The sequence below is a fragment of the Cryptomeria japonica genome, chromosome 1, assembly GCF_030272615.1.
Source record: "Cryptomeria japonica chromosome 1, Sugi_1.0, whole genome shotgun sequence".
NCBI classification, from domain to species: Eukaryota; Viridiplantae; Streptophyta; class Pinopsida; order Cupressales; family Cupressaceae; genus Cryptomeria; species Cryptomeria japonica.
Window position 1 is genome coordinate 646,144,499 of NC_081405.1, and position 24,009 is coordinate 646,168,507.

At 36.0% G+C, this 24,009-nt stretch overlaps 1 protein-coding gene across 1 annotated transcript in view; it reads left to right on the plus strand.

Annotated features, from left to right (window-relative positions):
* Positions 1 to 21,799, plus strand: part of LOC131062349 (metal tolerance protein 5) — a 52,667-nt gene extending 30,868 nt beyond the window's left edge. The window contains exons 4-6 of the mRNA XM_057995986.2: positions 17,579 to 17,659; positions 18,272 to 18,505; positions 21,139 to 21,799. Of these exons, the coding sequence (XP_057851969.1) occupies positions 17,579 to 17,659; positions 18,272 to 18,505; positions 21,139 to 21,486 (663 nt within the window). The 3' untranslated portion in view covers positions 21,487 to 21,799. The remainder of the gene's footprint in view (positions 1 to 17,578; positions 17,660 to 18,271; positions 18,506 to 21,138) is intronic.
* Positions 21,800 to 24,009: the final 2,210 nt, after the last annotated feature.

Genomic DNA, 24,009 nt, shown 5'->3' on the forward strand with positions numbered 1-24,009 from the left:
CTCAATGGGCATTGTGATATGCTGGTAATACACAAAGGGACTTACACTTGGCTCATTCAATTCACAATGGAGGTTTATCGTTTGTGGGTTTTGGATTGTGGACTTTAAGAAAACTGAAAAGGAGATATGGTTTAGAAATTCTAATCTATTCCTAAGAATTCAGGAGACGGTAAAGATTGGGTGAAACTAATAACAACACTTTATTTCGCCACACTTAGGACAACTATGCAAAGCATGTGCAATCTTCTAAGGTTGTGCTCAAGATTTTCACACTTACGAATAATACCGACAATTGAACAATATTACTCAAAGTAGAAGTTAAGCATCCACATCAAAAGCTCAAGCTAACTTTACATATCGAATGAAAATCATCCATCCAACAAAAGTATGAGCAAAAAGTTTCACCAATCTAAACTATCAAATCCTTCATTCTTCTAACATACATGAAATAAAATCTAAACTATGATGAGGGATAAGAACCATGCCAACTCCAAAATAAAAGAGGTAATCACCATCAATTCGAACAATGCATTACTTATTACTTTGGCAATTGTATGCAACAATTGCTTATCTCAACATGTTTTGCAACATGCTCCCATGATTTACAAATAAGGGGTGAGTTCAATTTATAGGCTCCCCAATTACAATTAAATGGCCAGGATTGATTTCTAATCAACGACCTAGATTAAAACAAAATAACCCTAATTAGGGTTTCCCAAAATAGATAAAATATCGTCGGATGAGAGACAAGTGGTACAAGATACTATCTTTTAGGATTGCACCCCCTTCTTCTGCTGAGAGGTAGCCTGTTCAATGGACCTAGACATGTTGACTTGAATTCCCCAATTTGTGTCGAAAAATTTGCCAAGTATGGAAATTTGTCTGGAATACTCTTCTTGCCGCCAATTTATGTTGCACGTGGGAGCTTGTCTTTGACTCTTCAGAAATGAAATCCTTCAAGAAATCTGGAATTTCTTTCCATACTTTCGTCGAGTCGGAAGACTTTTCTTTCTTGATGCCCGGAGACTCTTTCAGGTGCCTTGAATTTGGAGAAGAATTTGATTCATCTCCTCTTTATTTTCTTCTTTGTTCTTCTTCTTTCTTCCTGTTTCCTCTCCAACATTTAGTCAAAATTTGATTCTTTTGGTTGTGGAAAATTCCACACTTGGCCATTTTTCATGTATCAACCCTTTATCCACTCGTTCGTTTGATTGACCCTTGATTTCATGTGCTTGTCAAATTTATTTTCCTTCTCGATTGTTGGTCTGATTTCATGTGAATTTGTCAAAATTAGTCTTTCCTCATAGCATGCCATCTTTATAGTCTTCTTTTCTAATGGATCAAATTTGAGGTCCCTGATCCGACATTTTCACATATTTCATTTATGCCTTGGACAAATTTGTGTCTGAGTTTGATCAACCTGCTTGGACAATTTTCAGTCATGTCTTATGTCATGACTGTGAATGTGCCAATTTATGTTTTCTCCCTCTTAGGCTATCTTAAACAAGGAACTTGAATGTGTTTAACATATTAAGGTTTGTGTCTTGGAACAAATTTGTGTCAGTCTTTATGTCTTGGCATGCTTCATGTCAATTGGTTTGTCTTCAGACTTGGAATATTCTTGGACAATCATCCTTCATTTTTGATGGATCGGAAAAGTTCGGACAGTCACATGTCCTCTTGTCTTTGGCACATTTCGGAAATATAATCAGACAATTTGTCTTGCTCTCTGTCATGTCATCTTAGCAGGTTTCGGAAGTATGATCGGACAAATTGTCTTCCAATTTGTCAGGCCATCTTGTTCTTGGGAAGAAAAATTTCATGCTTTGGATTGTTTGGCATGCTCGAAGGCTTTCCTCTTGGCAAGGCGAAGTTCACATATCCTTGGACAATTTTTTATTTGCTCAAATTTTGTGCTTAGTTTCTTTGGACAAAATCTTTGGGCATGTCTTATTCCTCAACAAATTTTGGATGACTTTCTTCCTTGGATATGAAAGGGCAGACTTTCCACATCTTTGGACAGATTTTGGTTGATGCTTCACTTCAAACTTGGAAGGTTATCACATGTATATCGGATATAAACAATCTTCCTCTTCCAAGGAGGGTTTGGAAATGATTAAAACTTCCTTGTTGACCATGATAGCAGCAGTTTGACAATGTGAATTTAGATTACTTTTTTTTGACAGGGTAGAATTTATTCTTCCTTGGGCAAGTCCACTTTCAATTTGCTGCCTTGGACGATTTTGGATGGATTTTATTTTTTTTTGGCAGATTTGAAAGATTTCTGAGAAATCTATGTACAGATTTGAATTCTTTTCCCAAGGTAGATTCAAGGATGATCAATGGTGAACTCAGAATTTTATCAGCAAACCTTGGTGATGGCAAACTTGAACCTTTTGAATGTCCCTTTCAAACCCTTGGACCTTCTTTATTCTTCCTTCTGGAGATGTTCAAGGTAGAGTTTTCTCCTTCAAATTGTTATCAATGGCGAATTTAAGGAGACTATCGAACTTATTTTATCCAAACCCTTGATTTTGCTTTATTTCTCATCCAAATTCTTCTGGAAATTTGATAATCTAGTTGGATTTTGGAGCTGCTTCCTCTGAAGAATTTGAATTTTTTTTTCTTCAGACCCTTGATTTTATTTTACTTCTGCAAAGGTAATCTGATAATATGATCAAATTTTGGCATGAATCTAATAATTTTTATGCCTGAGAGCTGTTCACTTTGATTTCCAAACCTGCAGACATGGTAGATTTTGAAGTTGGATAATCTGATCATGCATTGAAGCTACTAGCTTCTCTCAACTTTGGCGAATTTTGATAGAGTTTTGATGCTTCATTCTTTGCTATACAAACTTCTTCTTGGTAAACAAAGTATTAATGAATGGGCATCATGTCTTTATAGCTTCTTAGCAATTTCTAGAAGCTTTGTGTTTTATTCTATCTTTAGAAAATTGAAACCCTTTGCCTTCTTCTAGAAGGAAGCTTGGAAGATTCTAAAAAATTAGAAAGTTTTATTGTTTTATCCTCCCTCTAAGAAGTTGGAATTTATCCTTAGAAGCTTCCATCATGTTTTAGAAATTTTTATTTGTTTTAAATCTCCTTCTAGAAATTCGAATTTGAGGAAGGCATACCACAATTTTTTTTTTCTGTTTTTTTTTATAATTTGTTATTTTTAATTCTCTTGGAATGCTATATCATATTTTATTGCCAAGTCATCTTTTATTGCCAACTAGGAAATTTATATATATATATATATTTTCTATGCCATCTTCAAGTGGACCCTACATTCTTTCTCAAGCTTTGGCGAATTTTGCACATCTTCCTTATGCCATGTTTTTAAAGTGGACTTGGAAAGAATCTCTAGCTTGGACATGAGATGCACTTTAAAAATTGTCAGACACTTTTGGTGTATGAATAAGCTTAACCTTAGGCAGGAGTTAAGTAACCCTTGCTATGAGTTAGTTAACCCTCGGTAGGAGTTTAATATTTGTTGGACAATTTTTAAATTGATCTCGCTCAAATTTCTTCCACATTTTAACTAATCATCTGTCATTCTACCCTTGAACCTTGTTGAACTTGTCTACCATTTTCATTTCTTCAACCTGGACGAAATTTTCGATGTGCCATTCCACTTGCCTTCTTTTGACTTGGTCAACAGTGTTCATGCCATGTTCATACCTTGCTAGTTCATCTGGACAAAAACCCTAATCTGGTTTTCCATTTTGCTTTTTGCACTTGGAGACCTCATTTTTGAAATCTGAGAACATGGGTAGGATTAATTTGGCATGGGGATCAAAACCCTTATCTCATAAAAAAAAAGCAAAATTTTCGAACACTTTCTTTTTACACTTAGAAGCAAAAATTTTTGAATCTGAAGACATGGGTAGGATTAGAATGACCTAAAGAACAAAACCCTAATCTCAGAAAAAAGCAAAATTTTCAAAGCCCTTCTTTTTTATATCTAGAGGCGAGATTTTCAAATTCCGACAAAATGGGTAGTAATAAAATAGCTCAAAGAAAAAAACCCAAATGCCAGTTTTAAAAAAGCAAAAAAAAGCAAAATTTTCTAAAAATAGCAGGTTGTTAGAAATGGCTCAAAGCAATTGCAATTTTTGTCCTTCGGACCTTCTACACACTTTGGCAGCTTTCAAATTCAATTCTGAGCATAAATTCTCAATCTAGCTCGGATGACCTCAAAACTCTAACTCTAAACTCTCATTGTAAAAAGACTGGTGATTAGCAGATGCGATGCCAAAACAGAACCCTAAAAAGCAAAAAAAAAGGGGGTCCCCATTTACAATGGGGCGATGTGTGAAATAGGTCACAACACTTCCAAGATGAACTAACAACACCAATGAGTTGTATTTGACCTAAAAAGAATTACCAAAAACAATTTATGCATATATGCTGCATAACCCACAAAGTCTCTAGGCAAGGGTTCCAAATTCTAGCGCTTTCCCCAATAAATTGCTCAATTAACCCTTTTAGGCATTAATTCCACTTGAAAATCTTTGTTATATGCAATTATTTATTGTTGACAATGAAATTTGTGACAAATCTAACTGTTGTAACCCTGTAATTAATTTTCTTTGGTGAAAGGATCTCTCCCAGGCTATATAGCTGCAATAAGAATGTTGTGGCTGCAGATTATGACCTCCAAATGACCAAGAAATGGTCTCCACAAACCCTTCTTGCTATTAAAGATGAATATTCCTCAATCTGGTCCTCAAATGACCTAAAATTAATCTTCTATAAGCACCACAATGTTGGAAAATGAGCAAATTTGACTAGGGCTACGTCCAATCAGTGAAGAAATGGGAATTTTTGTTCCCAATTCCCTGTGAATACTTGCAGATCTGAATGTGTAGAATTGCTTCCACAAGAGTTCATAAAAAAAAGCAATCAAGAATGGCAAAATGAATGTCAAACACTTCTTTTAAACATTCCTCAAACCCTAATTCGAATTTGGGGTTAGGGTTGTACTTTTGGCATCATAAAACATGTTAAAATGTTTCTTTTATTTAAAAAATAACTTCCCCTAAGTGGTTTGACCCATTGAGGGTCTAATTCCTCATTAAAAGTGGCCATATTATTAAGTTATAACATCTAGGAAAATGTGCCAAGGGGTCACTTTATTAATATAAAGTGATTATAATAATTCACTTTATAATTATTTTTTTAACCAACTTAGGAAATATTTAAATATCTCCCATTTTATTCAAAAGCTGCTCATCTGGACTCCAAATCGAATTCTAACTGAAGCCACCTGTCCATGGATGAACTCTGAGTGTTGCAGGCTAACTGGCAATGATCCCCCTAAAAAGTAGGAATCCTCCTAGAAAGTAGGAAATTGTCTCCAAACATCTGGGAATGCTCAAAAGCGAACCATCTTTGCTTCGTGGCCCTCTGGGTGGTCAACTAGTCAATTGGTAGTCCTCTTTAAAAAATAGGACTCCTCCCTAAAATTTAGGAGATGGTCCTAGATACCCCAAAACCAACTCTCAGTCATTCCCTAAAAAATAGGGATCCCTCCTAAAAACTAGGAGTTGTCGTCTAAATCAGCTCACAAAGACCCCGGAAAGGCTCCATGACTCTTGAATGGGTTCCCTCTTCACTCCACTGGCCTATGGGAACCAAATGATAGGCCAATCCCTGCTCAACTACCTGTCACCTAGGAAGGGGACATTACACAATTGGGCTGACTATTAAAAAACAGTGAAATTTTTAAAATATAATTTTTTTGAAATATTCATGTGGTAACATTAATAATTCATTCATCATATACATTACAAAAGCTTTATAAATAAGTTTAAGAATTGAATTGTGATTTCACATGAGTGGACACATATCAACAAAAAAATATTTCTTTCATTATGAACGTACTTACCAATTGGAACAGTCAAATGTTCATTCTTGTTTATTCGTATATATATATATATATATATATTAGTACCTCAAGGTTATGTCATGCTCTTGTAGTTTAAATGTTTGAAGTAATATGATATTTCTTTCATTATGAACGTACGTACCGATTGGAACAGTCAAATGTTCTTTCTTATTTATTCATATCCATGCAGTAGCTTTATATATATATTAGTACCTCAAGTTATGCCATGCTCTTGTAGTTTAAATGTTTGAACTAATATGATAGTTTGATTAGTTTTGTTCTGCCTATGCAATCTTCTTATCTGACTTCAACTAGACTTGGGACAAATTAAATTAAAAAATACAATGGAACCAGAAAATATTTTGTCCACTAGACAGGTCTTGAATTTTAAGTTCATCTATCTATCTATATAGAGATAGATAATATAGATAAATTTGAATGTGCATACCACTTGGAATAGTCAGAGGTTTGTTTGTTCATATTTAAGTGCTTTCTTTATATATACCTCAAGGTTTTGTCACGTTCTTGTAGTTTAAATGTTTGTACAAACAACATGGTAGCTTGATTGGTTTTGTTTTGCCTTTGCAATCATGTTTTATATATATACACTTGGTTTGTACATTCATATTCAAGTAGTAGCTTTATATATATAAACACCTCAAGGTTTTGAGGTTCTCTTGCAATTTAAACGTTTTCACAGCTAATATGATAGTTTGATTGGTTGTGTTCTGTCTTTGCAATCATCTTATCCGACTTCAACTAGACTTATTAGGGCACATTAAATTAAAAAATACAGTGGACCTAGAAAATGTTCTGTTTATTGTACTGGCCTTGAATTTCAATTTCATATAAATGGCACTTCAAAATCATTTACATACTATCATAAGGAATGTATGGATGTCAACAATGTGGATTGTATTTTAGTAGAGTACTGAAATTCCCCAATTACAGGATGTACATCTAATGATTTGAAAATCAATGTGTTCACTGCTCCAAATGGACAACTAAGGGCTTGAAAGGCTAAACATGCTAGAATGGGGTAAAAAGTAGTTGCAGATGCTCTTGCACACAATGTTGAAATGTGTGAGCAACATTTGGAGAAGGCCTACTTCTTGTCTATACTAAAAACTAGTTACTAGACTAATGCTTGCAAGGAAGTGGAGAGGAGGCATAAAGTTAAAAATGAGAGATAAGGGTCGGGGAAATAAAATGAAAATGGTGGGCAGAGGGGCAGCAAACAAAAACATTCATTAACACTCTTTTCAACCCACAACCAATGCTCATTCATGAACATGCAAATGCATGTGATGGGGTTGCCTCAACTTGTATCATGCAAACTCGCCAATGTACAGAGCGACATTAATTGGTCAGCAACAGGACATTCAAAAATACAAATACAATACATTTCCACTTGGGAGACTGTTGACGTGTATTTTGTACACTATCAAACATAGAATAAAATACCTAAAGGTACCTTATCCTCTCTTGAGTAAAGCCTCTGATTGCTGAAGATGTCGCGAAAAAGGATCAATTAGGATGACTCCAAGGTTCTTCGATGTAGGGTCTCTACATGTGGATAAGCTCTCTGTGGTATGATGTGATTTGCTGGAATCACAAGGGGACTTACATTTGATGATTGAATGTCTGATCTGCTTTGAATATTTGCTGGAACACAAGATTTTATTAGCTTTGACTTGAAAAAAGGAAAAAAGATGAGGGCGAGGAAAGGATCTAATCCTAACACTAAGAATGTAAGAACAATGAATGATCTTTGATGAAATTCTAACTAAGTCTTGTTTTGACATCACAGGAACATCTCCACAAGGTTAGTGCGATCTTCGAAGGAAAGCTTTATGATGTTCAAATCATCACTGCAGGCATAGACACCATCAGGTTGATGCATATCAATGAAGAAGCGACAATTGAAGTTAAGCTTAAGCTGAATGATTCCAGTTGACTACACAAGGCAAGTCTGCAATCAACAAACTGCTAGTAGTATGGATATACGAATTCCACCATCAATCAAGCACATTTCTTCCACTCATCTAATAACATGAAATCAAATATGAGAAGTATAGAGACCATGCAAATTGTTGAATCGACCCATAAATTTCACCATTTCTTCAATGAAGTTACAAGTCTTTTACAACAACATCTTGGCAACAATCTTTGCCTTCTCTCTCTACTCTACTCTAATTGCTATTCTATCAACTAGCTAATCACCTTCTAACTACTCTCTATCTATCTTCTAACTGCTTCCAACTATATTCTAACTATTGCCTTTACAAAATGAAATGCCAGGGCTTATATAGTGCCCTCAATACAATTCGATGGCTTAGATCAATTCGAGATCAATGGCCAAGATTCAACAATGAAAACCCTAATTAGGGTTTGTTACAACCATTACATAACATTTTATGCTTGACCAATGATAAAATTGTATTGCTTGGACACATGTCCTCTCTAGAAAATTCCACCAATGGATAGCTGGGGTAGGTACATCGGAGTTTGTGCCACCTTCCATGAGTTAGGTACATTGAATCTGGAAATGCTGAGGTGGACCACACTAACTGGAGAAGTGATGACTAGGATGCCACCTCGTCTGACACTTGTAACTTGGTAAATATTCAACTTGATGTTGTTGAGAAGCTAGCTTTAATTAATTCATCTGGAACTATCTGCTTCTTCAACGAACCCTTGTTCTAACTTCTTGTGTCCTTGATGTGCAGGATGATTGATGTACCTCACCTTGGAATACTGGATTGAAGAAGTTGCCCTTGATGACGTTAGTCCAAAGAAGGCCGTCCTTGTTGATGCTAGGCTGGAGGAGGTCGCCCTTGTCCTTGCTTGATCGTCCTTGGAGGAGACCGTCCTTGATCTGGCTTGATTTTACAACTCCGGGATCTCCATTTGATGCCTACACAAAATATTAAAGTTAGTCTTTTGAGCATCAAACCTCAAAGCATGAAATTTAAGACCTTACAACGGTAAAAGTTAAGATATTAACTTGAAAAAAGTCATGATAAATCAAGAACTACACATTTTCAAATTAATAATGAATGGAATTTGGATCTTCAAGACTTAGACTTTACAAAATTGCAATGGGATCATAATAAGTCTTGAATAAGAACTTCAAAAAAATGATTCTTCATACCTTTCCTTTGAGTATTTAAGTACAAAACCTTGAAAAATGAAGGAAGAGGACCGGATTTTGTTGGGCAAGATTTATAGTCCTTCCTTGGATGAAGTACGCCTCCTCTAGTTTGAAAAAGAATAAACTCCACTAGCCTCTTCAAAAATCTGGAAATTCGCCTTCAAATGTCTTCAAAAAATCTGGAAATTATCCTCCAATCTAGCTAGAAATTCGCCTCTCCAACAGCTTTCAAGATGAATTTCGCCCTCCACTAGCCTCTCCACACTTAGTAGAAATTCGCTCCACTACTCTAGATTTCGCTCCTCAAATTGCTCTCCAATTTCGCAGTTGAAAGGATGATTGAATGATTTGAATTGTGAAACAACACCTCCAATATATAGAGCGCTCACCATTTCAATTCCCATAGGCCGACTTGACAAAATAAGCCAAAAAATAAAATATAAAAAAAACATTAAGAAGAAGGCCGACTTGATAAATAAAGACAAAATAATGCCTTGTGCGCTCAACTTTTAATTTTTTATTTCACAAAAATTAATTTTAAATGCCTTTATAATAGAAATTTGATTTTTTGAGGCCCAAAATTAATTTATTAAATGCCAATTTAATTAATTTTTTCAAATATTTCGAAGTTGATGATTTTGGCATTTTATGCGATTTGGAGGATATTAACGCCCAAGTAGAAAATAGTGAATGCCAATAACTTCGCTCTGGTCCCTTGGAGAGGGACAAGAGCACCTTTTCACTTTTGTCCTCAATCCTTCGTTTTTTAATTGCCAATTCACGTTGTGGGGCTAGCAATGATCCCTTTCGTCCCTTCAGTGCATGTTCAACTCGTTTTTTGCAAGGCAAAATTGATGTTCTAGAGATTTTCGCTCTGGTCCTTCAGTGAGGGACAGGAGCGCTTTTGAAAAAGTGGGACGGTCCTTCAGTGAGGGATGGGAGCACTTTTTCATTTTTAAGCCAATTCGTCCTTTGCTAGTCTTCCAAATTATCTTCAATGGATGAATCTTGCCCTCTTTCATTCATTTCAATCACGCAACTTGCCTTGCCTTTGCAAGAAATTTGTATTTTTAGAAAAGTGGGACGGTCCTTCAGTGAGGGACAGGAGCACTTTTGACATCTTGGCGTACCCTTTTGTTCTTTAAATCTCTCAATTGCGTCCAAGGCATAAAACATCCTTCGTCCTTCCCATCCAAGTCAAGTTTTGCCATAAAATATCAAACAAATAGGAGAAACTTGAAAAAGTGGCACGGTCCTTCAGTGAGGGACGGGAGCACTTTTTGTCATTTGGGTTGATTTACTCCTTTGTAGACTGCTTAAATTATATTCAATGGACAAAACATGCCCTCCTTGATCTCTTCCAATCATAAAATTGTCCTGATCTTGCAAGAACAGTGCAAATTTGAAAATCAAGCTCCGGTCCTTCAGTGAGGGACAGGAGCGAATTTTGTCTTCTAGGCCAAAATGCCTCACTTTTCACCATGAAATGTCTTGGCTAAGGAAGATATCATCTTGTTACACGCCATGAATAAGAGTTCAAGTCTAAGAAAGGTCTAAAAATGTGTATATAAAGAAAATCGCTCTGGTCCCTTGGTGAGGGACAGGAGCGCTTTTACCTTTGTAGACAAAAACTCCATCATTTCATTGTCTTTGATCGAGTTTGGATGCTCTATCATGCTCATTTCGTCCTTCACCATGCCTTTGATGTTTCAATCTGACCAAACAAGGCCAGGAATGACTCAAATAAGCCCCTTTCACCCTGGTCCCTTGGTGAGGGACAGGAGCGCTTTGCCTTGGTCCCTTGGAGAGGGACAGGAGCGAAATTTGACCTTTTGAACTCTCTATCAGGATAATTTTTATGGAATATAACATTTAAGTATAAGTGAAAGTTATATTCCATATATACTTTCAGGATGTTTGAGAGTGGTTTCAGACCTCCAGGAGTTATATTGCAAAATCTAGTTTTTTGAGGTTTTTCAGTTTCCAGACTTAGTCAAATTTCAGGATCAGGACATTCCAAACTTAGCCAAATTTTCAGGATCAGGTCTTTAGACTTAACCAAATTTCAGGATCAGGACTTTCAGACTTAGCCAAATTTCATGATCAGGACATCACTCAAGCCGGACTTGCTATCCTATTGATCTTCCCGACAGCACTCAAAATGCAAAGGCTAACTAACAAAACCCTAAAAGACCAAAAAACAAACCCTAAAAAGCAAAAAAGAAAGGGTCCCCATTTGCAATGGGGCGATGTGTGAAAACGTCACAACAGAGACATAAATGGAAAAACACAAAATATATTCAAAAATCAGACTAGAGGGCACTCTCTAGGATGAGATATGAGGAACAAAAGCTAAAAAAATTTCATTAATCAAGAGCTGAAGACAAGTAATCAGTTAGGCATTTTTTCGAGAGCAAATGCATCGACATAAAATTGCAACCAAAAGATATTTACAAAGAGAAAAAATGTTGTACATATAAAGTGCCAAAAGGAAGCAATCATAGCCATAAACCAAAAGGGTTAATCCAAGGGACTGAAATGATTTGTAAGATCAACTTAAAAATAGAGATCATCCTTGTAGTGTAACTAACCTCACACTCCTCATAAATTGGGGAGGAAATGTTACATCAAAGATTAAGGGGATTCACAACAAATAATTTAAATAATATGATGAAGATTCAAAGTATTTTAATCCAAATGTAGCAAGGTCATCACGACATTTTTGGCTATTTTATTAGAATCAAAATGTTGTGAGAACATCATGACAAAATGCTTCACTAAAATAGCATTTTCCTTTACATTGTCTATAAAACTCTTTGGTTGAGCAATTGGCATTCTCAATGAAACCAAGATTTACTTGATTTGAGAATTGTGGTAGGCTGATTGATAACCATAAGTTTTTTTAAAACCTTACATAAAAATTGTTGGTGTGGCTTGTGGTTGCCAATTACTGGGGATCGGACATGTTGATAGCAAAGTTTGATCAAATTTGGAAAATTTTTGATATTAGTGTTGTGACGTATTCACACATCGCCCCATTGCAAATGGGGACCCCTAATTTTTTTTTGCTTTCTGGGGTTTGTTTCTAGGTCTTTTAGGGTTTTGTCTATTATCCTTTGCATGCTAAGTGTTGCCAGAGGGATCACTAAGAGGGCAGGCTCTGTTTTAGCTAAAGGTGAGTCACTGGATGCTCCGGGTTAGGGTCATCTTTGAAAGTCTTCCTTAGGACAAGGTTTTTCTCGTTACTAATTGTGTCGTGTTTGAGTTTGAGGAGGTCAATGAAGCTTGGTGAGTGAATATCATCTTTGAAGGTCTGAGTTAGGTCAAATTGGTGAGTGATAAAGTCTGGAATATCTTCCTGATCTTCCAATGTCCTGAAATTTGGCTGTCTGGAATGTCATCCTGATCCTGAAATTTGACTAAGTCTAGAAAATTGAAGAATCCTCCAAAAACTAGATTTTGCAATATAAGAAAGAAGAAAGATATAAGGAAATGTCACTTACACTTAATTGTTATATTCCATATATGAATCCTGACGGAGAGACCAAAATGTCAAATTTCGCTCCTGACCCTTCCAAAGGGTCCAAAGCGAATTTCAATTTCGCCACTAACCCTTCCAAAGGGTCCAGAGCGAATTCCTCTATAGGACATTCTACTTTGACCCAAACTTGGAACTAACTCATTCCTAGGCATTATTGAGGGCAAAACACTTGTTTGGATGAAGAAATGTGAGAAATGAAGACCAGATTTGAGCCTAAAAGTGAATTTCGCTCTTGACCCTTCCAAAGGGTCTAGAGTGAAATTCTTGTAAGACACTATTTTTCACAAAATCTTGAGCTAGATGTCAACTTGAAGAGCAAATTTGCATGGTCATGATAGAAGGAAGCCTAACAAAGTGTGTCCAAGGCATGAAAAGGAGAAAGGAAGTAAGAAATTAGCTCAAAAAGAGAATTTCGCTCCTGCCCTTCCAAAGGGTCCAGAGTGAAATTCTTGAAGGATACCTATTTTCCCTTGGAGAAGGTCAAATCCTTGGTTTTTATGGCGTGGATGGAAGTGAGATGATGTGTCCTTGCCTTTTGAGGTGGATTGGAGTTGAAAGAATGAAGAAATGTGCTCAAAAATAGAATTTCGCTCTGGACCCTCCCTTCCAAAGGGTCCAGAGCGAAATTCCCAAAATCCCTCTTTTCCTTCCATTTTTGTGTCAAGCTAAGTGTGGATCAAGGAAGATTGAGCTTGGAAGGACCCCTAGGCATGCCTTTGAATTGATTGTGGCCACCAATGATCAATATTTTGAGCTTAAACTAGGATTTCGCTCCTGACCCTTCCAAAGGGTCCAAGGCGAAATCCTAAATAGGTCCTGTCCCTAGCCATGATTCCTAGCGAAATTCTCAATTTCACCTAATTTTCTCATGATGAAGATCAAGAGATGGATTCCCAGGCCTTGGTGGAGAGAATACTAGTGTATGCTTGCCTTGGAAGACATTTTGGAGTGGAGAAGTGATAGAACTTGAGCCTCAACAAGAATTTCGCTCCTAACCCTTCTAGAGGGTCCAGAGCAAAATTCCTAAGTGGTCTAGTATTTTGCCTAGGTTCTTGAGCAAAACCTATTCATTGGCAATTTTGGAGGTGGACAACTTGATCTTGGTGAAGTAATGTTGAAAATGAGGTCTAATTGAGCAACTTTGTCAAAATTTGCTCCTAACCCTTCCAAAGGGTCCAGAGCAAAATTTTTATAGGGCCTGTCCCTGGAGAGTATATTGAACGAAATTCCATTTTGATGTCTTCTCATTAATGATTTAAGGTGGAAAATGCTATGTTGAAATGAATATGTCATATGTGCTTAATCACCCTTTGGTTTATTTTGCAGATGGGAGGAGACCAAGCCAGGACAAGGATGACCTATTCCAGTCCATCCTCATCAAGGACATTCCAAAGGCACAAAGATGGACTCAAGGTGTATTGAAATGTTGGAAAACTACAGGTGTTCAAGAAGTTGCAAAACCTTCACTTCGCCACGCTAAGGGACCACATGATGACAAAGAAAGGCTTTGCTAGCACTTCAGGGCAAGATATGCTACTGGAGAAGGAAGACTTGACAATAAGGAAGCCTCATCAAGCAAAGGAAGTACATCATTCATCACGTCAAAGACAGAAAAGAATCAACCAAGACGCAGACGTCAGGCAAGGTGGCATCCTAGTCACTGCTCCTCCAGTCGAATTGGCCCACCTCATCATGCCCAGATTCAATGTACCTAACTCATCGGAGGTGGCACAAACTTCAGTGTACCTACCCCTGCTTCCTATTGGTCCTCGCTCCGGGAATGCAATTTTCTCATTGGCTAAGGAAGTTTGTTATAACAAACCCTAATTAGGGTTTCTATCTTGTAATCCTAGCCATTGGTTCTAAGTCAATCAGAGCCATCTGTTTGTAAAGGGCTCCCTATATAAAGCCTTGGCTCCTCATTTGTAAAGGTTAATCGTTAGCTAATAGTTAATAGTCAGAGAATAGGAAATAGTTAGAGAGAATAGTCAATAATTAGAATCATTTTAGAGTAGAGTAGAAAGAGAAGGCAAAGATTGTTGCCAAGACATTGTTGCAAAAGACTTGTAAACTTCATTGAAGAAATGGTGAAATCTATGTGTCGATTCAACAATTTGCATGGTCTCTATACTTCTCAAATTTGATTTCATGTTATTAGATGAGTGGAAGAAATGTGTATGATAGATGGTGAAATTTGTATATCCATACTACTAGCGGTTTGTTGATTGCAAACTTGCCTTGTGTAGTCAACTGGAATCATTCAACTTAAGCTTAACTTCAATTATCGCTTCTTCATTGATATGCATCAACCTGACGGTATCTATGCTTGTAGTCGTGATCTGAACATCATAAAGCCATCCTTAGAAGATCGCACGAACCTTGTGGAGATGATCCTAGCATGTCAAAGCAAGACTTAGTTAGAATTTCATCAAAGGTCATTCATTGCTCTTACATTCTTAGTGTTAGAAATAGATCCGGTTCCAACCCTTATCCTTTTTCCTTTTTTTCAAAATCAAGGGCCAGTGAAATTCCACGTTCCAGTAATATCCAAAGCAAATCAGACATTCAGGTCATCGAAAGTAAGTCCCTTTGTGATTCCAGCAAAATCACATCGTACCGCAAAGAGCTTATCCACACGTAGAGAACCTACATATCAGAACCTTGGAATTACTCCGACTAATCCTTCGGCGAGATCTTCAACAATTGGGAAACTTTGTTCAAGAGAGGATAAGGTACCTTTAGGTATTTTATTCTATGTTTGGTCGTGTACAAAAGACACATCAACAATTAGGAAATGCTTTCTATATCGCAAGCTTTTGGTAAGCTTACATTGTTGTTTCAACAGACTACAAGGTTAAAACACATGTACTTTTTTTCAATTTTTTGTGTTTTTATTTGGACATTTCATATAATTTCTGCAAATTGGGGGTGGCTAGAGAATCTTTCTAACTCGCTCCAGCATCCCTGAAATGTCCCCTATGGGGGGCAGGGTCTGAAAATGCAGTGGATGCATCCCGGGTATATGGTTTTTCATCCTTGGAAATTGCTTTACAAAAGATAGAAGTAACTTTGGAGACAGTTTGACAAGGTACTAAAATTGACAATACATTTTGGACAAGCTTGAACAGTATCAAACTTCAACTTGTACAATTGATAGATTGTAATCTCTTTTAGAATGTACAATGGACTAATGGTGCTTAAATTAATAGCCAAATAGGCCAACTTTCATGGTTCAACAGTTAGTAATATTAGGAGGATTCTTCATCCCATCCTCCCTTCTGCTAAGTGATACTTTTAATCTTACTGTTGGGGGTAGAATTCCAGCTCACATATAATTAATATCTTTTTTAATTCTTATTTTTCGGAAAGAAGGAATTTATGTTTTCCCTTGGGGTGAGTGTTCTAGTGCAATGTTACTTAGAATCACCCCTGCACATATAAGCAGTTGGCACAAATAGGTCTCACAAAGGTAGTTTTCCTTCAAATTCATTGGTCTTGTATTTGGGTTTGTGATTCATAAAGAAGATTCAACCATGATAAATGACTAAAGACAGAACTGAGGTAAAACAAAATATAGTATCTAAATTTTTTTCCCAATCTAAAATAGCATTTCCAGCTTTTCTAGGGAAATAGAAAAACTTAAATTGTACCAAGAGTCAGAAACTGGTCCTTTGGAGCTCTAGAAACCTGAGAATTGAAGGCAGGGTTAGAAAACAGCATTATATTTGAGGCGGATTTCTCAAGTAAACTGCAGGGAATGCTCAGAAATGACAAAAATTTCTGGAAGCCCTTGGTAATGGGCATCGAAAACTTTTGCAAATAACCATGAATCAGAGCTCCAGCGATAGAAATATCCTGAAATTCGTCAGGAGTAGATGGAAACTGCCAGAAACATTTCTGGAAGTCTCTGGGGTGGGAAAGTGTTTTTGCAATACTGGTAATGGGTTTCCATCCTATCACAGATGTGTTTTGGGGCTTAGTGGGAAAACTTATCATTTATCTGCAAGAAGTCATTTCTTTTCATTTTGATCCTGTACTGGATCTTGCTGCTGTCTAGATTGGCTTGCAAGAGGGTTTCATTGCTTCCTCTTTGGGAATTAAACTTCTGTTTTATTACTCTTTCTCTGTTGCATCTTTTGTTTCTTAAATGCAGCTAAAGTAGATCTCTTCCATGGGAGGGATATCAATACTAAAAAATGATCTGCTGTGTTAGTATTTTAGTGCCAGCTGAGAAAAGGGTCTGTAATCAAACTTTCATAAAGACACGGAATTTTTCATTAGTTATATGGAATAACTCTGTAATACTATATTTTAACAAAGGTTAGATCATACCTAGGATTGCTAGATGATCTGTGAAAAGGCCAGGTGGTTAAAAATCATCACCTAAAACTTATACAACTTTGGTGGTTGTTAATTAGGTTTTCCACTTGTAAGTTGTGCTTGTTATATATTATGTACTTTATGCTCTTTTAAGCTACATGCCAGACGTTTCAATTGTATTTCATTTTTTTTCCTTGGCATTTGACTCCTTAGTCTTTGGTTTCTTATTTGTGATATGATAAGAGATCTCATGTGGCAGTGTAGCATCCATATGGGAAACTTTTGTAATGCAAAGCTTTAAAATCCAAAGATATTACTGTCTTTTTAGCCTTAAGCTTTACAACCTGATGTTTTATGTTCCAAATTGTATTTACGTGCTACACTGGATCCCTAGCAATGGGTGTCTAGTTTCAGTTTAAGCATAAGACGATCATGAGACTTATTAATATCTTTGATTAATTTCATAGTACATATCAATATAACTGAAGATGAATTCTATTCTTGATTAATGCAAGAAATTGTTTGTTTAGATTGTTCTTTATAGTTTTCTATTTTTACTCATTGATGTGTGTATGCTTGTATTCTTTCTGTCATGGTCTGCATTCGTCATTCAAAGCATGAACTCGCACATTAATTGATTGTTGTTTCTTAGTAAACTGCTCAATGTGCAGGGAATTCTGGTTTTTGCTTCAGTGATGGCTACATTGGGACTGCAGATTGTGCTAGAATCTGTTCGACAACTTGTTTCAATGGTAAATTTCCTGTTCATGGATATACCTTCAAGAATAGGATATCTAATTTGCCTAATGGTTCTCATGAAGATTTGAACTTTCCACAAGCATACACGATATATTATATGCTTATTTGGACACTTGTTTAGCTTTCTATCCCATTACTGCATATACGATATTTTTTATTATCTTGGGCTCTTGATTTAATTCCTTTAAACAGCATTGTTTTTTAAAGTTATAATAATATTTAATGCTTTGGAGGCAACATTTATGTGCTTAAATACAACATCAGGTGCTTATCAATATTTTGGATTAGTAAATCCCCTTTACTGTTTTTTGATGGAATTATAGTATCATTGGCTTGAGCTCTTGGCTATCTGTTTTTAATAAAAGTCTGTAAGTGGATACAAATGAAAATAGTCATAGAAACCTTGATGTTGAGTTTTACTTGGCCTGATTTACATGTAATATGGAGTGTGCTTCTGTTATGCACCAAGGATATTGCTTTTGATTTTTCTTTCCCATCTGTTTTATGATCTGTCCAGCATTAGCGTATTGTCTTTTCAATGAGCTACTTTGGCATATTACATATAAGTAATTCCCTTACATCAACTTTATTCCTAAATTATACAGAAGCGAGGTTTGTTGTTAGAAGGGGATAGGTGGCACTGGGTTGTTGGAATTATGGTTTCAGTCACCATTGTGAAGTTGCTCCTTGTCATCTATTGCCGGACATTTACAAATGAGATTGTAAAGGCATATGCCCAAGATCATTTCTTCGATGTCATCACCAATTCAATTGGTCTCCTTGCTGCAGTTCTTGCAAGTAGATTTTACTGGTGGATAGATCCAGCTGGGGCAATAGTGGTAAGCATTTCTCTGACCATTTACTTTACATTGTAAGATATGACACTTTCATTTTCTACAAATGTTCTACTTGAATATTTTTCTAGCCTTTCTTTGTGGTGTGAACATGCTTGAAAGTGCTTTTGATGAAAATCTATTTTAAACATTACTTATTGATTTGTGTATGAATGTTCATTTCCAGAATTCATAAGTGTGCACTATGTTAGATGCTTTCAGTTGTCCTCATCATTTTCATGATATATACTTATTTTTTTAGGTTTTACTTGATCATGTATGATTTCTAAAAATGCGTTTCCAGTATTTTGTCTTCTTTCTTTTGATGTCCTTGGTCTTGTTTGTTGTATCCTATTGATAATTGCAAAGCAGTGATTCATTGGTTGTCGATTGGAGTTTCACAAACACGTGATTTACTGGGCCTATGTATTTTTCATCTTATGCATATAAATATATTCTAAAGAACATTTCATTGCTAGATAATTTTCAATGTTCCAAGGCCATTGGGGACGGGGAGACGGGAGGACGCGGGGATGGGCTTCGGGGATGGGGGGACAAAGGGAAAAAGTTTCGGGGACGGGGGGACTTGGGCCTGGGGGGGAAGGCGTTTCTGTGGAACACTGATAATTTTGTACCCTACATTTCTCATCTCTCAGTTATCTTTACACTCTGAAAATGGTGATATTATCTGAAATGTGAGATGTGTCATCAGATTTGCTGCTTTGATGATTTCATGTTGTATTGTAAAGATTGCATATCTATTTATGATTGATATGGGAAGACTGAAGAAAATGTTATTATCACCAGGCTATTTATAGGTCTATTATTTCAACTAGTTTCAAAGAAGCAATGCAGTTTTTCTGTATTGTTTGAATATACCACACTAGTTTGCTAAAATTATAGTGAATGGTGTCCAAGAGCTTGAGATAAAGTGGTTCTCATTGTGGAGATCCATGTTCAAATCCCTAAAGTGGCATCTAAGGTGGAATTCTAAGTGTTGACTCTTGGTCTTATGTTATTACTTATTTGGCTTCTAGTATTAAATTATAAGTAGTTGCTTTTAAGGAGCTGAGTATTGTATTGCTTAATAGGAGCTAGGTATTTGTATCAGTTATCTCAGATATTTGTTTGAGCTATATTTGTAGACTATGAGAAAATTAAAATAAAATAAAATTATAATGCATGTTGGTGCTTGTTCTCTGTTTAAGATATTTGTGGTTATGGATCCTTAGCTTGATGAATTGCTATTTTCCTCGACTAAAGAGTATGCTGATTGAATGATAGAGACCTTGTTCAGAGAAATGCAAAGTTCAAGACATTTGCGCTGTCTGAAACGATCTATGTTAGGTTTTATGTTTTTGCCATGACTGTCTTTGTGTTAAGTAGTGCATTATAGTATCTACGTGGTTAATAGTGTCAAATAATGTCTAAATATATGCTCCTAGCTAGCTCATATAAGCCTCATAAAAAATATAGAATATGTTTCCACTTTCCACTAGTTAGTAGTTATTTTAAAGAGTGCGAGTATATGTGACCATCTGCATTACTTGATTTATTAAATTCTGGAGAGCTTATTTATTTAGAAAAGTATTGGGGGTTCCTTTTCCTCGGAGATGATAGCAATGACCATTGCAAGGCATATGTATGTATACAATGTGTTTAGAACACTTGACTGCACAGAATACCAGTCGGCCTTTTCAGAATTACCATATCTAAACCTCTCTTTGTACATACATATATGGATACAGATTTTTGCCTTTATAGAGAGGGTAACAATTATGACAATCTCACTAATCCTAAATTTGGATTCTTGGAAGCATTTGAATATTAGTGACAACTGCAGGATGCACAATAATCCCTTTCTAGAGAAGGACGGATACTCCTTTGTCCTTCCTTGGGCATGTGTATACTCAAATCCGAAACAGCTCGGACACACATTGGATACCATACCCACGTAAAACCTTGATTTTCCAACCATGCCGAATACTATGTGATTTGATTTTTTTAAAATTTCACGTAAATCTTCCTAAATTTAATTTAAAAAAACTTTGTTCTTGCAATTTAAAAAAAAAAAAAAACAAATTGGTATAAACAAAAGCTACACCAAATGAGAAAGACAAATGAAATTATTTTCTATTTTGGTAACCCAGTTTTTGGGGTTACCTTCTAAATTCAACTCTACTATTTTTGCATATTATAAATTGTTAAATCAACTCATAATTATTTATGTAGCAATTATGTGTCTATATTGCTTTTGAAGTAACTTAGAAAATTGTGTTAACTATATGTGTATTTGGCTTTTATGAATGTCGTATCCAGCTGTATCCATATTGGGGGTCTTAAAAAATGGCATACCCATATCCGATACCGTATTATCCGTATCCCTATCCATGTCTATGCAACTTTGGTAAATTGTAGAGTTATAGTGAGAAGGATGTATTCTTTTCTGATTTAAACTTGATCATTAGTGTCTATCAAGTTATTTGTGTGGTTGTAGTGACGAGGATATATGTTTCAAGAAGCAACATATAGATTACCATGCTTCCTTTGATCACATCTCAAGTATACTTCAAAGTTTATAATTTATATTAATGTTTATAGTCTGAAATACTGAAGCTGACAGTGGATCTTCTATGCAGTTAGCGCTCTATACAATCAGGACATGGTCGAGCACAGTTCTAGAGAATGTGAATTCTTTGGTGGGGAAAACAGCCTCACCTGATTATTTGCAGAAATTGACATATCTCTGTTGGAATCATCACAAAGCCATCCGGCATATTGATACAGTCAGAGCTTACACATTTGGTTCCCATTACTTTGTTGAAGTTGACATTGTGCTACCTAGTGATATGCCCTTGCAACAGGCTCATGACATTGGAGAAGCGCTTCAAGAAAAATTGGAGTCTCTTCCTGACATAGAACGGGCTTTTGTGCATTTAGACTATGAATACACTCACAGACCTGAGCATGGGAACGGACATTCCTAGTTGTTTATGATAGGTTGTATACTTTAACTAACATTCCCAGTGTTTTTAACCTTTTTTGTAAACCTATTATTGCCAACCAATATCCCTCTTCCAACATGATATGTAGCCACTATCAATGCTTAGTAATTTGTAGCTCCCGATATATTTTTAGTTGCAGAGTTTTTGTTTCATAGTATTTGCACAATTGACAAAAATCTTTGAAGAACTCGTGCTGTAGTTTATTAGCAACTTGTTCTACGTAAACATGATAAGGGCACAAGCTTCAAATTATGTCCTTGCTTGGAAATCTTGAATGCTGATTTTCTTAAATACATGTTCTCCTAGCTATGTGATGCTTTTGTGCAGTAAAGCTTTAGTTGATTCTTTCATCACTTACTATGCTGATGGTTGAACGTCCAGAGCTACATTTATAAATTCTAATGTTTGTCTGTTTTAAAGAAATTCACCATGACACATGTAAGGGAAAAAAGGGTAACTCCCTATATGCCGCTTATATCATTTTGTTCCTCATGGATCACCATAGAAGAAAATTCAAGATACAAAGAAATATGGTACCTGCATCTTTAAAAGAAAATATATTAGGTACACGTTGAGAGATGGTCATTGGTCTGACAGTTTCAATTACTTAAACAACAATTGGCTGACTGTAGCTGCAGTATTCAGACCAAGCAAAATGACGTGCAAAAATTTGTAATATTACAGTTTGCAAGAGTCTTTCACTCAGATCCAAAATGGACTTGTCAAGTTAGTAAAATTAGCCTAGTCACTAATCTCACTCGTAGAAGATGCTTTTCATGACTACTTTAGCAAGAAAAACATATGAAAACGTGATGTTAATGGGAAGAAGAAAGGAAAAAGAGGCAAGAAGACAGCAATTTCTTTGAAGGGCCAAGAAGTGGACTGTATTTTTGATGTGGATGAGATACTTATTTGTAACTCATCCGGTCAGTTATTTTTAAGCTAAAATAGTAATGAAGGGAAAGGGGAAGGTGAGTGTTGGTACTCAAATCCACTGTGTTAATTTTGCTCGAGTCCCTTCTATTGTTTGTCTTTATTGGCTCAGGTTTATAACCGATCTGAGATCATTTATGTGGGCCTTTATAAGTCCCTTTTTCTTGTATGTTGCATTCTGCCTTTTGTATAATGTCAATATTTTAAGTTTGAAAATCTAAAATTAAATAACTGTTGTGTTGTCAACCTTTTGAAGGGGTTCTAAAACATGTTGGAGGTCAACAAGGTTCTCATAATCTTGTCGGCACTCGAAGTGGTTTTTCTAACTTATTTGCCCGTGTTTGGCTAAATCTTTGTTGTCAACATTTCATTGAGGTTTCAAAACTTTTGTTGGGAGTCACCAAGGTTGTGAAGGGTTCAATGTAGGTTTTCTAACCTCTTCAATTTATTTTGAATATGTATGTCTTTGTGTGTTGATGAGTTGCAAAAGTTCTTAAACCTTTGTTGGCTCTTGATAAGGTTTTCACAATCTTGTTGGAGGCCAATGGACTTCTTATAACTTTTAGTCTAGCCAAGTTTGGTGTTTGTCAAAGTTTGAAGTAGGTTCCTAAACCTTTATCATCTTTTGAAAAGTTTCTCCTAATTTTGACAAAGCTCGATAGGGTTTTCAGGACCTTTTGAAACATTTTTAAAGGCTTGTTAGCAAGTAGTGAAGATTTGGGAACTTGTGTTGGCTCCTAACAAGGTTCTTAGTACCTTGTCGAAGCTAGACATGTAATCTAAATCTATTGATATCTTTGGAGATGAATGTGCTCATTTGTTTGACAGAGATTTGAGATGGTTTTATAACCATTTGAGAGTTTCAATGGACGTTCTATTGTTGGCACATTTTGTTGATGAGTTAAGCTAAAGAAGAGGGCTAGGTTTTGTGTGTTAGAGGGTTGAGATGGTTTCATAAACACAAGTGGGTGTCAATTAGGTTGTGACAATTTGTCTTTCCCTTGACTTACAAAAGGGAATTCATGTAGGAAGGTGTGCACCATTTGTCCCTGTTGGTTGAAAATTTTGTACACCTGGGGGATATACAAAATTGTGGTTTCAGCCACAATGTGTGAGTATGATACTCTCCTAATTTAGGGAAGGCTCCCTCTATCTACAAACTTAAACAATCTAATATGGGTGAAACAACAGTCTTTCTTCTTTCAATAAAAACTATACTCTTTTCTCTTCATAGAAAAGCAATAGCATTTGGAAATAAATAATAGCAGCAACTTATAAAGTAAAATGAGAGAGAGGAAATGAAGTTTTCTGAAAGCACAAAGACTTCTATCACTTCCTCGAGACGGGAAAACATAAAGAAAGCTCAAAGTCTTCAACTATATATTCTCCTATCAACCTTTTTAGATGATTTCCTGATAACCAAGTACAGTATGTAACAGCTCAAAGTCTAGCTACATGACACACCCCTTATGCACAAACATAGAAAATAAAAGCAGCACAAAGTCTGCAAGTTACCTTTTAACTTGAGTGTCGTAGTATAGTTTCAAACGTGACAAGCAACTCAAAGTCTGC